This window comes from Centruroides sculpturatus, unplaced genomic scaffold (genome assembly GCF_000671375.1).
Source record: "Centruroides sculpturatus isolate CEXI.00-Female unplaced genomic scaffold, Cexi_2.0 scaffold528, whole genome shotgun sequence".
Lineage (NCBI taxonomy): Eukaryota > Metazoa > Arthropoda > Arachnida > Scorpiones > Buthidae > Centruroides > Centruroides sculpturatus.
In genome coordinates this window covers 333,272-351,255 of record NW_019384819.1, presented here as the reverse complement: position 1 = coordinate 351,255, position 17,984 = coordinate 333,272, and the positions used below count along the sequence as shown (strand labels likewise).

The window sequence follows — 17,984 nt, the reverse complement described above, 5'->3', positions numbered from 1 at the left end:
TTGATATTTTTAAACAAATTTATCATACGTCAAACGAATTACGTATGACACGAACCATGCTAAATTTAATCTCGGTACCGTACAGTCTCCGAAGTGGAGACTCTCGTCTCAGTAAACAGAAACAAGACTCTTGACCCAGAAGGTGGTGCCGGCAAGGTGAGAATAAACTAGAAGTATCTCTCGCAGATTTGTCTTAACAAATGTCTTACGTATATACATTTTTGAATAACTTAAATAACGACGGACTTCATAATAGAAAGAAACGACACAATAGAAGGAAATTGACACGATTACGATTGATAATAAAAGCAATACGCATTATAACAAGGAACAATTTGATACTTTATTTACTTTCGAGTTTGAAAGGTTTTTAAATTCGTAATTATACTATTTTGGAAGGTTACATCATTTTCACACGAAACAATTTTCCAATAAATATTTATAAAATGGCATTTATTTTGTGCGCGTTATATGCGGTTTGACGTTGCTAAATTTGGAATGTTTATTGGTTTGTTTATACTTCTGTTGTAATTAATGTAAGGCAATTGCATAAGTTGGAGATGTTCTGTAAAAGTGACATTTATTTTCTTTTGAAGGTGTGTTTTTGTCAATGTTTGTAAAGATCAAATGATTCTGTTGTGAATTTCATTTACTTTCATACAATTTTTGTCAAGAAAGTAATAGCGAGGTTGCGGCCGAAGTTTTCATCTCTAAAACGTGAACATATGTGTAAGTGGTATTAGATATTCATGTTTTATAGATGAAAACTTTGGTTGCAACCTCGCTACTATTATGAAAGATGTTTATAATCTTTTAGCTTCTTTTGGTTATGGTTTTTAATTTTCTCTATGAAAAAGTGAAAGATACACAAAACAATGTAGATTATATTTGGATGTGTCAAAAATGTAAAATGTGTAGCAGCTCGATATCACTTGTCGAATAGCTCTTTGATGGTAAAATAGAATTATAGCAAATTGTAAAATGCAAATGTAAATAATTCAGGAAAATTAGTAGTAGTTTATCGATGATAAATAAAATCAGTTGCTTTAATGTTCCAGAACTAGTAGTTATATGCAGAAACAGATTTAACATAATTTGATATTTCTTCCTTATGTAGCCATCAATATTCTTAATGACATACTTTATGACAGTCACTATCAATTAATATATTACTATTATCTATTTAATCTAATAAAATATTGTATAGATGTTGAGATTTGAATTATAATCGAAAATAGTGATATTTGTATGTCATAGACAGACAGACACCCAGTTTGATTTGTTTCGAGAATTCAGAAATCTAGAGTGGTATTCACTATTAGAAGTAAATGTGATTATAAGAAAGAGTTTAAATAAAAGTGTAAAAATTAGTTTTATTGTGACTGATATTGTAATTGTATTGGCTGATTACTGAAATTTAATTGTTTTATATACTAAAATTCATTATTTAACTATATGTAAGGAAAGTATTCAGAGTATTACAGTATTGCACTCTGAAGTTTTTACCATCCAAAGCTTTTGTTAACAATAATATGAAATGATTCTTATATACTATTTTTTATAATAATATTATAAAAGAAGAGATTATAATATTAATAATCTAATATTACATGTTTCATTTTATATTTAAATCACTAATAAAATAATTTTTTATTTGTGGATCTGAGAAAGATCTCTAGTTTATGTCACCTTTTAACATAACTGTTTTGTCCAGCAGACATTTAAAAGAAAATCCAGAGTATTGTGTAATTTTTGTGGCAAAATAGTTAAAATTGTATGGGACATCATCTGTTGAGATTTTATTAAAACAACTTTTTATATAATTAAATATTATAAAATGACAAAAAGATTAATTTTGAGGGTAGAGTTGAGTTTTATAAAAAAATTTTAAATGTTAATAACAAGTAAAATTTTAAGTTTGACCTCATTTGTGACACATGATTCCCCTCTCTCCCACCCTGTTGACCTTTAACTACCAAAATTTAATAGCCTCAATACTCCTAATGCACAAGTCTCCTGTTCCCCACACACAAATACAGAAAGACATCAACTTTGCATTTCTTGACATTTCAAGGTCCTGAGTCCAAAAATGTGAAAATTTTTAGGGTTCATTTTTTGATCAATTGCCATACTTTCTCCCTGTTTATATACAATAGTCAGGAAAATAAAAAGTGAACCAAAGAAAAAAAATGAGTACAGTTTTTCTCATTACATGATGATAGCACAGTAATTAAATTAAAAAGTAAACAAGATGATGAGTAAAAAATGAAATTTATGTATATTTAAAAATAGTGCACAGATATATTTTTGTTTGCTGTATAGTAGTCTTGTGAAGTCTTGAGACAATGAAGTGTCGGTCTTGTCTTGGAAAGTAAAAACTTTTGGAAAATTTAAAATAATAAAATTATTAATACATTAATAATTACTTATATCACATGTTAGATCAATGCTAAAAGTATTCTGGCAACATGATATAGATGCTAGTACTGAATTGTACTGAGCATACTTTGTTCTTGTGTATTTTACATCCCAACAACTTCAATGCTTGTTGAGGGAATTTTTTTTTCTCAAAGTGACTTCATTATGCACTTAAATTTTGGTGGTTAAAGGTCGAGGAGATGGGGATATATAGGGGGTTGTGTGTCATATCTTGAATAAGGTCAGACTTAATGAAGATTTTACTTGTTATTAACATTTAAAATTTTTTATAAAATTCATTTCTACCTGCAAAATTAAGCTTTTTGCCATTTTATAATAAATAATAATATAAAAAATTTTAAAAATAAAATATGGTGCCACTTGAAATTTTAAATGTTTTTGCCAGGAAAGTTATGCAAACTTGTTGCTGGATTTTTAAAAAATGTAATAAAGTCCTTCAAATGCTGTTTTGTTTAGTCAATACTTTTTTCACGGAATAGATATAATTCTATATTTCATGACACATTTTAGGCAAGCTTGTAAGATAAATGTAAATGCATTGTAATGCTAATAACATTCTAAATTTGAAGCTTATTTCATTATTTGTAATTCAGTTTAGTTGTTTTAATAATTAACTTTTGTAACTATGTTATATAATAAGTTTCTCAAATTTAGTTTTTTTTAGTTTTAAATTTAGTATTTTATCTAAATTTAAAAATTTTGGATGTGAGATATTTGATAGTAGAGGAAGTATTGGTTTTGTCTTGGTATTGGGAGAAAATGTCTTGGTCTTAATAGGGAATGTCTCAGTATTCTCTTGGTCTTGGGAGAGGATGGCTTGATCTCATTTTAGTTTTGCAAAATATTCTCTCATTAACAAGATTGCTGTATATAAGTGGTTTCAGAGCTTTGTTTAGAATTCTAATTTATTTCTTTTAAAAATTTTTAAGGGATCATGTTCTTTTTAGCCTCAAAATATTGACAATTAAAACTATTTATGCTAACTAATTACCATCTAAGCTCATATAAAATTATTCTTTTTAAGTTTTACAAAACATTGAAGATTAAAAAGATGCTATTTTATTAAAAGTAGAATAGCATTTTTTGGATTGACTGAACAGCTACAGAAGATTGGATGACAAGTATTCACATACAAAAACCAAAATCTAATGCAAAAACTTAAAATTTAATTTAAAACAAATGTTTTTGATAGTATTAAACAACTGTCATCAGGTTACATAGAACATTTGAAAGTTGAAAGCTAAATTGAATAGAATATTTTAAGTTACAGAATGCCACCCTATGATTGGACAGTGGTGATAGTAACAAGACAAAAATCTAGTGTTTTTGTTGGATTTCAGATTTCATTGTTGGAACTCTTCAAGCTTACGACAATGTATTATCATCTTTGTAATTAATAGGTAAAACATTCCTGCAGGCTTATAAGGCTTGAATGAAAGATTGTCATTGTCATAACCAGGATGGATAAAACAAAATATCTTGTGGTTATTAAAAAATCTACCTACAGGCAAGGTTTATTTAGTTATGTTAGCGATACAGAATGCCTTACAGCAGACCTCTAATATCTTCAGAAGCAGTATAAGAGTCATCTAGTTTACTCATTGTCAGTCACTTTTGCCATGAATTCTACATATGAAAAAGCCTGTCATGTTGAGAATATTCTTTGCCAGGGTACACAAACAAGGCAATTCAATTCATCCAGTCATAGACAAGTCAACATCTACAATTTGTATTGTAAGAGTCCTTATCAGTTTATCAACAACATGGGCACCTATCATCATTTAGTTAAAAATTCCATGCCTATTACAGAGCTTTTACACAATATGCAAATGGGGATGGATATGTACTGTACATCATAGTTTTCAATTTCAAATCATCATACCCTTCTATAAAAATAGAACTTTGTTTATGTGAACTCTGTGATTTTCACCTATACAAGTGTTCCTGTTAAACAATATAAGGATATTTTAAACCTTGCCGATTTAACATTCCATTTGTTATTCTTCCAATTTGAGGGTTCTCTTTACCAGTGGTGCACCCAGAGGGGGTTAAGGTGCCCTGGCACTCCCAAATAAAAGGATAGAAAACATTTCTAAAATTTTTTTCATAATTAAAACTCAGTTTTTTATTTATATTATGTAGTGTTTTCTATATCTATATTACTTATGAATTAGAGGTCACATAAAATGGGAATTTTATTGAATTCACATTAAAATTGTTTTTATTGTTCATCTCAGCTTCCCCAAGATTAAATCTTGAATACCCAACTACTCTTTACTTCAGTTCCTAAGACAGGGAGTTCCTATGGGAATCCCCCTTTCCGGCAGTCTATGTAAGCTGGTCATCCAAAAACTGAAAAAAAGATTCTGTCTACTTTCAAACATAACATCTATCGCATTATACTTTAGGCATACTGATGACATTTTAATTATTTGGAAAAGTAAATCTGACCTGCAGTTATTCTTCATCAACAATAATCCTTTCAGTCTCAACCTATGCCTGGAGCAGGAACATACTTCCAAGGAACACCACCTCTGTATATCATATGAGGTCTGTTCAAAAAATAACAACTTTATTTTTTTAATTTTATTTTTCAAATTACAGATTATTAGTCCTTGTCACCTTCAAAGTATTCCCCTCTTTTATTCACACACTTATCCCAATGGTGCTTCCACTTTGCAAAGCAGTCCTGGTAAGCTTGTTTCTGACTGTCCTTTAATGCTTGTGACCTATTTGTTTTAATGTCATCAATTGTGTTAAAATGGCAACCTTTCAGCATTGATTTTAATTTTGGAAACAAGAAAAAATTGTAAGGAGTCAGATCTGGTGATTAGGGAGGACAGTCATTTGATTTTTAGCACAAAATTGGCAAATTAAGGTCATCTTCAACTAATTGACAACCACTTTTGAATAAGGTAAACCATTCATAACACTGTGCATGACTTAGAGAATTGCCTCCATAAGCTTGATTCAAAAGTTGAAATGTTTCTGTAAAAGTTTTACCCAAACTTCATGTTGCATCATTACTCCCATACATAAATCACACATTGCAAAAATTGCCACAAACACTGAAACACCTTTCACTCAAAAAAAAGAATAATGCAGGAATGAAATGAGATATCAACAATCTAAAAAAACAGCTTACTCAGTAGGTTATCATGAACATAGTGTTGTCAACTTCACGTCACTAGGACAATCTGTTTTTGCCCAGTTCAAAAAGTTCAGTTATTTTTTGAACAGACCTGGTAACTGACATGTCATCCAATTATTTTTTCCCTGGTTTTTTGCACAATTGGTACTTGTTTAAACTAGCATATTTCAGTGCTTTGATAAGAAGAGTGTGCACATATTCATTGGGCTACAAAAGTAAGAAGGAAGAATTGAAATATATTACTAGAGTACTGGTACATCATAGATACAAACCTGGTGTTATCAAAAGGCTAACTAAGGAATACCCACATTGCACAATTTAAAAAGGGTGTAGAATGCAATTATAGGCTGTAGCAACTACCTTCTAGGAGATTGGAAAGAATGACAACCTAACCTTAGCATACAGGAGGAGCCCTAAAGTACAGTAGAACGTAGATTATCTGAAATAATTTGGGACTAAGGTTGTTCAGATAACCGATCATTTATGAAAAAATATATTAAATACAAAACTGTACTGTATATATTTTGTATCACATGTCTTACAAATACATACCGTACATAAAGTAGTACATTAAAGTATCTACAGTTTAGGTTGGCAGGGAGAGGGGAGTGCTGCAGTGCCACAGCACTATCAGAAATTTGATTTGCCAACTGGAATGCTTTCAGTTAACCAATGTTTCAGTTGATCAGTATTTAGATAATCGATGCTCTATTGTATATAATTTACTTAGAAACACCAAAAACTCTCAAAACAGACATAGCCTACCAGGAGTTTACTCCATATGTGTGTCAGACAATAGGGTCAGCAAGCAACTCCAATACATCAGAGCAATGACTAGTTCCTTACACCAGCACCTACGATACACCTGACATAATCAAAAATGATCAAACATTGATTTGGTAGCATTATCCATCTTTTCATTGGAAGAGAAAGAACAGGCTTATCTTGACTAAGCACATTTCATCCATTATATGAGAAATTTTTCTGACATCAAACACTTAGAAAAATTAGAAATTTATAAGGCTTGCAGGAATGCTTCAGCTTTTAATTACAAAGATAATACATTTCACAAGCCTGGAGAGCTTAATTTGAAATCCAATGAAAACATTAGATTTTTGTGATATAAATAGTGGCTGAGTTTTTGTGTTGGATCTTCAGTTTTTTTGTGTATGGAATAAATTTAGTTTTGCAAAATGTTACATCTAATATAGTTTGATATAATTTATTTTAAATATATTCTTTTTTAAATAAATAGCTTTAGAAGATATTGATGGCTTTCATATATACATAAGAATAGAGTGTATAAGGAGTATAGTACATTATAGTCAACAATATTGAAATGTAAATTATGGCAAAAATAAAACTGCTGTATTATTATATTATTTATAATACAGTGGTACCTTGTACTTCAAAGCTTCAGAGTTCAAACACAAAATTCAACAAAAATTTGCATTGGAGTTTGAACAATGCTTCTAAGTTCAAACTGCATGTGTAGTGAAAAAATGTGCATGAAGTGTAAATGCGATCTGTCATGTGTCCAAGTTGTTTCTCACTCTTGCATTATGCTTGTATGTTTTCAATGCTTTTCTTTTTTGTTTTAGTTTTGGTGTGTTTGTTTATATGTACTGTATTGTGTGTTATTTGTAAATTTTTAACAATTTATTCCTACAATTTTTCTTCATTGACAGCTTTTGGGCACTTGTGTTTTGTAGCAATTAGTTCAACTGAATAGAACTTTTTAAACCACATTTGATGTTTGAAATTTGGGAGCCTCTTCCCTATATGGACTAATGGTCATACAAACAAAGAAAAAATTGTATAGCCTTTCCAAAACTCTTAAAGCATAATATGTCTATGCACTTTTTATCCAATGACATTACTTAATTTTATTCAAATAAAATCTGAAATGAAGAGTTTGAAGTGAGCTTCTAAACAAAGAATACAATCTCACATTATCTATAATATTAATACAGTATGTTATATTTCACAATTGTTGCATTAAATCACACATTTATGTTGATGCTGAAACCCACAGTGTGTATCCAGTAAATACAATTTTCGTTTTATTATACAGTATTTATGGTTTTCATGTTTTAATTTATTATCAGGGGATTTAAATGTGGTATTTTAACCTTAAATTATGTGTATTTGATGATTTAATTTTATTGAAATGGGTATGGTTCAGGGTCTGGAAATGAATTAATTTGCTTTCTGTTATTTCCAATGGAAAAAATTGATTTGGACTTTGAATGATTTGGAGTTCAAACGACTTACTAGAATGAATCTGTAGATGAGCTTTGAAATCCCCTTTTCATAGAATGTTGCTGCCAGTGATTGAGATGAGCCTTAACATTGTTTTGAAGATTGTCATTAGTCTCGAACCTCTGCCCTGCTAGCCAAGTTTTCAATTCAGGAAAGAGGTGGAAGTCTTCACACATTAAAGGTATGAAGACTGTCACCTTTCAGACTTCCACCTAGCTTGGAACTTTTTAAACACGCAGTTTACAGCTCCAATTTAGCACAGAGCGACTCTTGGCCACTTTTCCGTTCAGGAAAGAGGTGGAAACACTCCTTGGTGGAAACACCAAGCTGGGTGAACACCAAGAGGCTTCACCCAGCTTGGAACTTTTTAATATGTGAAGACTTTCACCTCTTTCCTGAACAGAAAAAGTGACTAAGAGGGCAGAGTTTTGAGACTAATGACAATCTTCAAGACAATGTCAGGGCCCATCTTAAGTCATTGGTGGCAACATTCTATGACAAGGGGATGGAAAAGCTCATCCACAGATATGACAAATGCCTCAATCTTCACAGTGATAATGTGGAAAAGTAACCATGTTTGTACCTAACTTTTGGTAATAAATTAATTTTTTTATTTACACTTGTCTTTGTTTTATGGACCATCGGAGGTTGAAAAAGAAACCGCTCTCATATATATGAATTTCCAGTTTGGACCAGATGTCATATTATTTTAATTCAAACTTTTCTCCATAATCGAGTGAGTTAAATGGCCAGCACGACTGTTATGTAGAGGAAAAGTATGATATACAGGGGCAAGACAGTAAAATCAAGAGCATATATTTTAAAATCGAAGTGCAGCTGGGCATTGTGACAATGTCACAATAAATAATTACTCATTATTATTCAGTCTTTGCCAATAAGTGTTTTTGTAATAAATAAAAGTTTTATAAACATATTTTACTGTTTTATGGATAAATGGCTCATTTTGATAAATTTGTACAATTAAATGAACTAAATTGTAAGTTTCAAGTTTCAGCAGTAACTATATTTAAATGCAAATCAAAATTTCCGTTAATTTGCTTTCTGGATACACCATCTGATATTATCTTAAGACTTGTTTATCAATATATTTGTCTTTAAATTTGTTAATTAACATGAGACATTGCATGCTGCTAACTTTTAACTAGGAGTTTTTTTTTCTTCCATGAATAACTATATATAGGATGATTAAGAGTGGGAAATTCTTATAATTTTTTTTCTTCTTTTATTGGAAAACCTGCAACATCGTGTATATTGAGATGTTCAGTAACAATGTTAATCATTCCTAATTATATACATGTACAATATATTTCTAATAATCTCTTACTACACATTCATAAATACATATCTATTTAGTCAATTTTTGTTGCATCTTTATTAAGCACTGGAAATATTAAAAGTTTGGTTAATTTTTAGCTTGGGCAGTTCTGATATCTCTGCTATTATTTTATAATAATAGATAGTGTTAATAGGCAGGATGTTTGAAAAGTTTAAGGCCTCACATAGAAACAAGAAATTTATATTGAAAATGAAAATGATTTCAAAACAATCTTTAATGGACTTGGTTTGACAGTGTTACAATACTATTACATTCTCTCTATAAATGAATTCATTGAGATTTGCAAAAAGTCATCTGCTGCAGCAAAAGCTTTTTCATTTGATGAAAATTTTTCTCCACTCAAAAAATTTAGTTTTTAGAAAAGAGAGAAATTTGAAATACAAATTTGGAACATATGATTGCAGTTTGAAGTAAAGTTTGGTCATCACAATTATTGTTGTACGAGTTTGATGATTCTTGGTTATTCCTGTGTTTTTGTTTCAAATCTTTTTTTAATATTGTATATTTTTATGCACACTATGTCTTTAATTCAGTTTGTTCAACAGTACGTTGTGGATTTTCTTGCTGGTTTCTTCATTTGTTGCTGTTGACAGGTATCCACTTTCAGGATTGTCTTTCAGCTCTGAAATGCTTAGAGTTATTACTTTTTATCATCAAAAGCAGTGGAGCAGATTTACGTAAGGTATTATCCACAGCAATTTTACTTTGATTAAAATTATTCTCTTTTTATAAGATACTAGCAGATGAGCCTGGCATTGTCCAGGCAAAAATAACGACAAAGGTTAAGATTATTAGATTATTTCTACTTCTAATCCTTCTATTATATTATACAAGTTCGGACAAATGCACTGCATATTTCACTGACCATGCGACTGCGCTGCATGGTTACCTATCTCGTATATGTAGTCGTCTTGCCCCTTGCTACCCGCTGATACCAAAAATATAATTTATGTGAATGTTTAACAGAATAATATACAGCCTATGTCCACCCTGAAGGTCCATTCTAAATATTGGAGAAAGAATTTTTGAAATTGGATGAGTAGTTTCAGAGATTACCTCCTACATCCAAACTTACAAACTTTACCTCTTTATAATATTAGTATAGATTTTATGATGACAGGTTGCCCAATATTTTATTTTTAATTTTTTAAACAAACTTATTTTTGATATGCTTACTTTGATTGTCTACCAAACAAGAACTATTTGACCAAGAATTATAAGATTTTTACATGTGTTCATACTAAAGATGAGGACTTTAAATGCAAAAACAATGTGTTGATTGAAGCACCAGTTCTGTCAGACCACTAACTTTTCAAACATACCAAATAGTCATTTATTGATATATACTTTTCAGGGGAACTGAAAAAAACATGCAAGTGAAACTACTTTTGAATTTCTTTCAGAGTGAATGTATCAATAGTTATCACAAAAGTATGGTGTAGGACAAATTAACACTGTACAACTTGTACTGTACATGTAATTCTTAACAAATATACTATATATTTATTAAATACTAACTGAGAGTGTTAACATTTAATTTGTACACAGTATCAATTTACCCAATCTTGACTTTTTGAAAATGATTACAGGCATATTCTTGCCTCTTGGCTAATATTAATAAAATGTGGTGATGATACATTAATTGTATTGAATTTAAACTGATTTTGTATCTGATATTTACTGTTTATATATACTAAAAATTGGCTTTTGCCAAAGCCAGTAAACTATAATTGAAGTGCTTTATAATGGAGAAAAAATTGCATGGAAAATATTTAATGTATAATTGCAAAAAAATGTACAACTGAGAATCATATAGGAAATCCTTATTAATTTGAACTTGGATAGCTCGAAATCCTGTTAGTTTGTAAATGTATTTTTGTTTTGGTTGGGAATATTGAGATTTACACATTAAGGAATTTGATTAGTTTGAAATACAGCTGCTTCAAAATTTGAAGGGAAAATTCTGTTCTAACTGTGATATAACTGTTAACTCTCTCGTTTAGATTGAAGTGTCTCCATGCTATAAGAGAACAATAGACCAAGAACAAGTCTAATCTGGTCAATATGGCTTTATTTTTAGTAATACACTTTTGAGTGTCATTTTGAGAGTAATACCCATGGACTACCCTTTTTTCTCTTATCTCATAAAATGTGGTTGGTTTTTGGGATTGCAAGATTAGGCTACAAGTTGCAGATTGAGATAGATTTGTTGACAAGTTGCAGATTTGTAGGCTCTAGGCTACTTGATTGGATGACTTACTATTTGGGACACTTAAAAAATAATTTGGGCTATATTTAGAGGAATTCTGCTTTACTTTCTGTTTAACCTATCTGGCAATCTGTAAGGTTCTTACCAGATAAGTGCTATTTACCTGCAGTTTATTTATATTATTATTATTTATTATTAATGCTTTATAAAAAACCATATTCTGTTTGCTTAATAAATTAATAAATTATATGGCATTTGGCATATTCTACAGAAATATGTAAATCTTGCATAATTTGAAGTTGTAATTATTTTGAACTAATGAGGATTTCATGTAAACAGGGTTTAACTATACATATAAATTACATTACATTTGATAATAGAATATTGATAAATAAAAAATTGAATTCATTTACTTAATTCAATAATATTTATTACAAGTTTTTTGTAATAAAAATAATAATCAATAATAATCATCATCATCAATTTATTATAATAATTAAAGGTTTAAATTAGTAGACAATTTTTAGTTCAGAAATTTTAATAAATAGCATATGTTATAAATACATAGACATATGTTATTTATTAAAATTTTTGCTTTATTTATATATATATTTTTATGATTTATATAATATATATATATATTATATAAAACTGCTTTATTTGAAGTGCCAGAAAAGACAAATATAAAATGTTTTCAGCTAATGATATAATGAAAACAAACAATTTGACTGAATTTGAAGTGATGACAAATATTTTGAAAATAATAAATTAACATTAAATAAATAAATATGCTGTAAGAACATAATGAAAAAAGTAGTTTTCATAGCATTAGTTTTATTTTTAAGCATTGTTATAACTACACACATTATTATAAATATAAAGAAATGTTTCAATTTAGTTTCTTACTATTTTCTATTTACTATTAATATTAAAGAGGAAAACAATTAAAAGTATAGAAGCCTTTTTATTTGTCATCAGTTAACAGTTTTGAATTATCCTGGCCTTATTCTCAGGATGTGTGTGGAATTATGAGAAAATTTAATATGTAATTTTAACAAGACAGAACAAATGCACAGTTTGTTTCAAAAACATTTTGAGAATTTGAGCATGAATTTGAATTCTGTACAACAGTGTTTTTTATCCTGTGGGTTGCAACCCCCAGGGAGGTTGCAAAGCCTTACACGGGGGTTGCGGGTAAAAGAAAAAGACAAGTGTTTGTAGGTCCTATACTACAATAAATAAAACTACAATTTCAGTGAGAAGTCTTTGTTTTTATTTTAAAGTACAATTGGTTTTTCAATCGATATTTAGGTCTCAACAGAAAGAAAATTAAATACATAGTTTTTAAAATCATTGATATACAGGTATACCTCGCCTTACGTCGGTAATTGGTTCCAGGAAAACGACTTAAGTTGAAAAATGACGTAAGTCGAATTTACTTGTCTCCGAATCTGCTTGTCACTAGAAAAAACCATAAATTACTATTCCCAGTTCTGTATTTTATTTATTAATGCATTTTTAATAATATANAACAAAATCCATTAAAATATAATCATAAAAGGTAATATACAATCAATAAAATATTCAATAAAAATATAAAATTTTTTTGCAATGAGATTTATAACTGATTAAAATTGAAGTATATTTTATCTTCAATTGCTTTAGCTACTTTGTGATAATGAAAAAAATAATTTTATTGTAACATTAAGACAGCAAAAATAAGTAGAAATACATGAAAGCTAACGTGTATTAACGGAGGGTGTATGGATGTTAAGATTGATGAGAAGAAAGTGAACCATTAAAGTATTTGTAAGTAAAAATATGGTTGAAATAATCTATACTCTTAAAAGTCATGTAAACCTAAACAGGATTGAGTAAATTGAGGAGAATGAATAAATGAAAATTGTGATAATTTATTGAGAAGAATGAAAATCTTACCAATTTCATTGTTGAGTTTGATTAAAAGGGTATGGGAGGCCAAAGCCCAAACCAGTGATGCATAATTGATTAACAACTGAACATTGGCAAAAAATATTACACGTAAGATGTTTTTATCAGATACATTTTTGAGATTATACCAAAGCATTCTTTGGCTATGGATACTTTTTTGATCATATTATCAATATGCAATTTAAAGTTAAGTTTAGGGTCAAATGTAATGCCAAGATCAAGTATAGAATTCACAAAGTTTAGTGGCTGAGTTTCAATACAAAAATTAATGTTAATACTGTAGGAGATCTGACAAGACTGTCATGATTTTAGTTTTTTCAGTATTTAATAAAAGGTTCAGTAATCTGACAGCGATTAGTGATTTTGATGTCAATAGTGTAGGCATTGATAAATGAGGAAGGTATAAGGGAAAGTGATCTGTTTAAATATGCAATGAAAAATAGAGTACTAAGAATACAACCTTGAGAAATGCTGATCAAAGGGGAAAATTGCTGAGAAAAGAAGTCTGAAATTTTTATTTTACATGTGTGCATTATGAAATAATTATTAAGCCAAGACAAAATATGATTATCAATATCAAATTCAAAAGATAATTTTTCAAGCAGTATAATCAATATGATGGAATCAAAGGCTTTGGTGATGATAAAAGACCAATTAAATTAAAAAGTCACTTAATTCAATTATTTTAAATTGCCTTGCATTTTATCACAAAGCTTATTAAATTGAGGTTCAATTTTTCAAACAGAAATCTGGCCAACTATCTTGTAACATATTGATAGTTGGCCAGATTTCTTTTGAAAAATGTAATAGGTTTTTCAATGTACTTTGAATGAGTTGTTTCAAGTCTAGCTTGCTAGGTTTCACTACAAAGTATACAAAATGGTTGATGCTCATCATTCATTTTCTTACATAAAAATTTGTATTTTAGAAATTCTTCAATATTTTTTTCTTTTATTACAGTTGTTGAGTCTTTGGATAATTTAGTTATTATTTTTAACATATTTCTAATATTAGTAATGTATTTTTCTGTATTGGTTTTCTTTGCGAATGGTATAAATTTTTAATCCTGTTGTTTTTGATAATTTATTGGTCTATATTTCTAGATAAGATGATAACATAAATGTCATATATACATCATCATATATACACATATATCATCACAAAAACTACTTTTTTTTGTTATTTAATATAGTTAAAAATCTTCATTATTACATGCATGTAGATCAGCAATACAGATGAAACTAGATTTACACCAATCAATAAATTTGATTGGTGTAAATTGGTTGGTGTAAATTTGATTGGTGAAAATTATGCATTTTCATTTACAGTAATATCCCGAACTTACGCGATAGGTGGGTACTAATATAAACTATTAATTTTTATTTTTGTATCTGTTTTAAAGGATTAAATAATGGCATCAAAAGATGGATATATGTTAAGTGGAATATGCCCTGATAAACAGTGCCAGACAAAACTATTTTTTCCTCTTTATGCTTCAAGTATAGAATGTACACAGTGTGGTCAGCATCATGAACGATCTGTATTACAACAAGTTCAAGAAGTTTCAAATCCAGAAATTGCTCTGCAAAGGATGTTAAAAAATGTAATTGTTAGTACTGTACCTAAGAAAGGTGCTGAAATGGTTAAAGTATTAGGACTCTCAAATTATCATTGTAAACTTTTATCACCTTTGTTAACAGTTTATGGAATGAATAAAAGTACTGGAAAAGCAAAACTACTTAGTGATATGAATCAAGGAAAATATTTTGATTGTAGTGTTTTAGGGAATAGAACATTTCTAATTGATCCAGAACACATATCTATTGTTGGTTATGGAAGAGATATTTCAGGAAGTGTTCAGTATTTGTCTGGAACTTTGGAATTGGTTAAAGATTATAATGATGGAGAAGAAAGATTGATTCCAGTTCATGCTGATGGAGATGGACATTGTTTAGTTCATGCAATATCTAGGGCTTTAATTGGAAGAGAACTTTTTTGGCATCCATTGAGATGCAATTTAAAGAGGCATTTTGAAGAAAACTTACAAAAATATAAGGTAAGTTTATTACTTTAATAAATATTATAAATAAATAAAGATTAGTTTAAAGATTTTTTTGTAAGTAAGCATAGTATAAATTTATAAAAAAATTGAATGAATAAAACTTTTTAGATGATAAACTTTCATCTAAATACATTAAAACAACCCAAATAATTCAATAAATCTAAATAACTATTATTAGATTACATTCAGATATAATATGGCTAATTAATGACCAAAGAGGATAATTTAACTGAAAGGTAGGCAGTTATGCTACCAAAATGGTAGTGGTTTATAGTCTTTTTTCCATAATTCCATTCAAACATTAATAAATTTTCACAACCTTAACATTGAATCTATACATAAGGAATTATTTTTAAAAATTTTTAGTTTACATTTTATTTCTAACCTTTTTGTTCAAAAATAATAAACATAAAAATTTATTATATAAAAAAATTACAGGCAATGTCTTTTTACAATAATGGCAGCCATTATTGTCAAATATAACCCCTTTATAACAACAAAATTATAACAAAATCCATTAAAATATAATCATAAAAGGTAATATACAATCAATAAAATATTCAATAAAAATATAAAATTTTTTTGCAATGAGATTTATAACTGATTAAAATTGAAGTATATTTTATCTTCAATTGCTTTAGCTACTTTGTGATAATGAAAAAAATAATTTTATTGTAACATTAAGACAGCAAAAATAAGTAGAAATACATGAAAGCTAACGTGTATTAACGGAGGGTGTATGGATGTTAAGATTGATGAGAAGAAAGTGAACCATTAAAGTATTTGTAAGTAAAAATATGGTTGAAATAATCTATACTCTTAAAAGTCATGTAAACCTAAACAGGATTGAGTAAATTGAGGAGAATGAATAAATGAAAATTGTGATAATTTATTGAGAAGAATGAAAATCTTACCAATTTCATTGTTGAGTTTGATTAAAAGGGTATGGGAGGCCAAAGCCCAAACCAGTGATGCATAATTGATTAACAACTGAACATTGGCAAAAAATATTACACGTAAGATGTTTTTATCAGATACATTTTTGAGATTATACCAAAGCATTCTTTGGCTATGGATACTTTTTTGATCATATTATCAATATGCAATTTAAAGTTAAGTTTAGGGTCAAATGTAATGCCAAGATCAAGTATAGAATTCACAAAGTTTAGTGGCTGAGTTTCAATACAAAAATTAATGTTAATACTGTAGGAGATCTGACAAGACTGTCATGATTTTAGTTTTTTCAGTATTTAATAAAAGGTTCAGTAATCTGACAGCGATTAGTGATTTTGATGTCAATAGTGTAGGCATTGATAAATGAGGAAGGTATAAGGGAAAGTGATCTGTTTAAATATGCAATGAAAAATAGAGTACTAAGAATACAACCTTGAGAAATGCTGATCAAAGGGGAAAATTGCTGAGAAAAGAAGTCTGAAATTTTTATTTTACATGTGTGCATTATGAAATAATTATTAAGCCAAGACAAAATATGATTATCAATATCAAATTCAAAAGATAATTTTTCAAGCAGTATAATCAATATGATGGAATCAAAGGCTTTGGTGATGATAAAAGACCAATTAAATTAAAAAGTCACTTAATTCAATTATTTTAAATTGCCTTGCATTTTATCACAAAGCTTATTAAATTGAGGTTCAATTTTTCAAACAGAAATCTGGCCAACTATCTTGTAACATATTGATAGTTGGCCAGATTTCTTTTGAAAAATGTAATAGGTTTTTCAATGTACTTTGAATGAGTTGTTTCAAGTCTAGCTTGCTAGGTTTCACTACAAAGTATACAAAATGGTTGATGCTCATCATTCATTTTCTTACATAAAAATTTGTATTTTAGAAATTCTTCAATATTTTTTTCTTTTATTACAGTTGTTGAGTCTTTGGATAATTTAGTTATTATTTTTAACATATTTCTAATATTAGTAATGTATTTTTCTGTATTGGTTTTCTTTGCGAATGGTATAAATTTTTAATCCTGTTGTTTTTGATAATTTATTGGTCTATATTTCTAGATAAGATGATAACATAAATGTCATATATACATCATCATATATACACATATATCATCACAAAAACTACTTTTTTTTGTTATTTAATATAGTTAAAAATCTTCATTATTACATGCATGTAGATCAGCAATACAGATGAAACTAGATTTACACCAATCAATAAATTTGATTGGTGTAAATTGGTTGGTGTAAATTTGATTGGTGAAAATTATGCATTTTCATTTACAGTAATATCCCGAACTTATGCGATAGGTGGGACCGAGCGGTAACCGCGTAAGTCGAATTCGCGTAAGTCGGGGTATAATTTCGCATATAAATACATACAAATCATTTTTAATTGGGGCCAGAGACTAAAGAAAACAATAATTTAGAAAAAAATGTTTAATAAAATCTTAGATAATACACATTTATAACAAATTAGGCCTATATTATTTTACAATTTTTCACATTTACTTAATTATTACGCCATAATTTTAACATTGTTTCCATCTCAGCGATAATACTGTGACGTTTACGAATGATGCTTGA

The 17,984-nt window shown here is 28.7% G+C and overlaps 1 protein-coding gene across 1 annotated transcript in view; it reads left to right on the top strand.

The window, feature by feature from the left end:
- The first annotated feature begins 29 nt into the window (after positions 1–29).
- Positions 30–17,984, top strand: part of LOC111629898 (deubiquitinating protein VCIP135-like) — an 86,898-nt gene continuing 68,943 nt past the window's right edge. The window contains exons 1-2 of the mRNA XM_023373826.1: positions 30–156; positions 14,771–15,424. Coding sequence (XP_023229594.1) covers positions 14,780–15,424 — 645 coding nt within the window. The 5' untranslated portion in view covers positions 30–156; positions 14,771–14,779. The remainder of the gene's footprint in view (positions 157–14,770; positions 15,425–17,984) is intronic.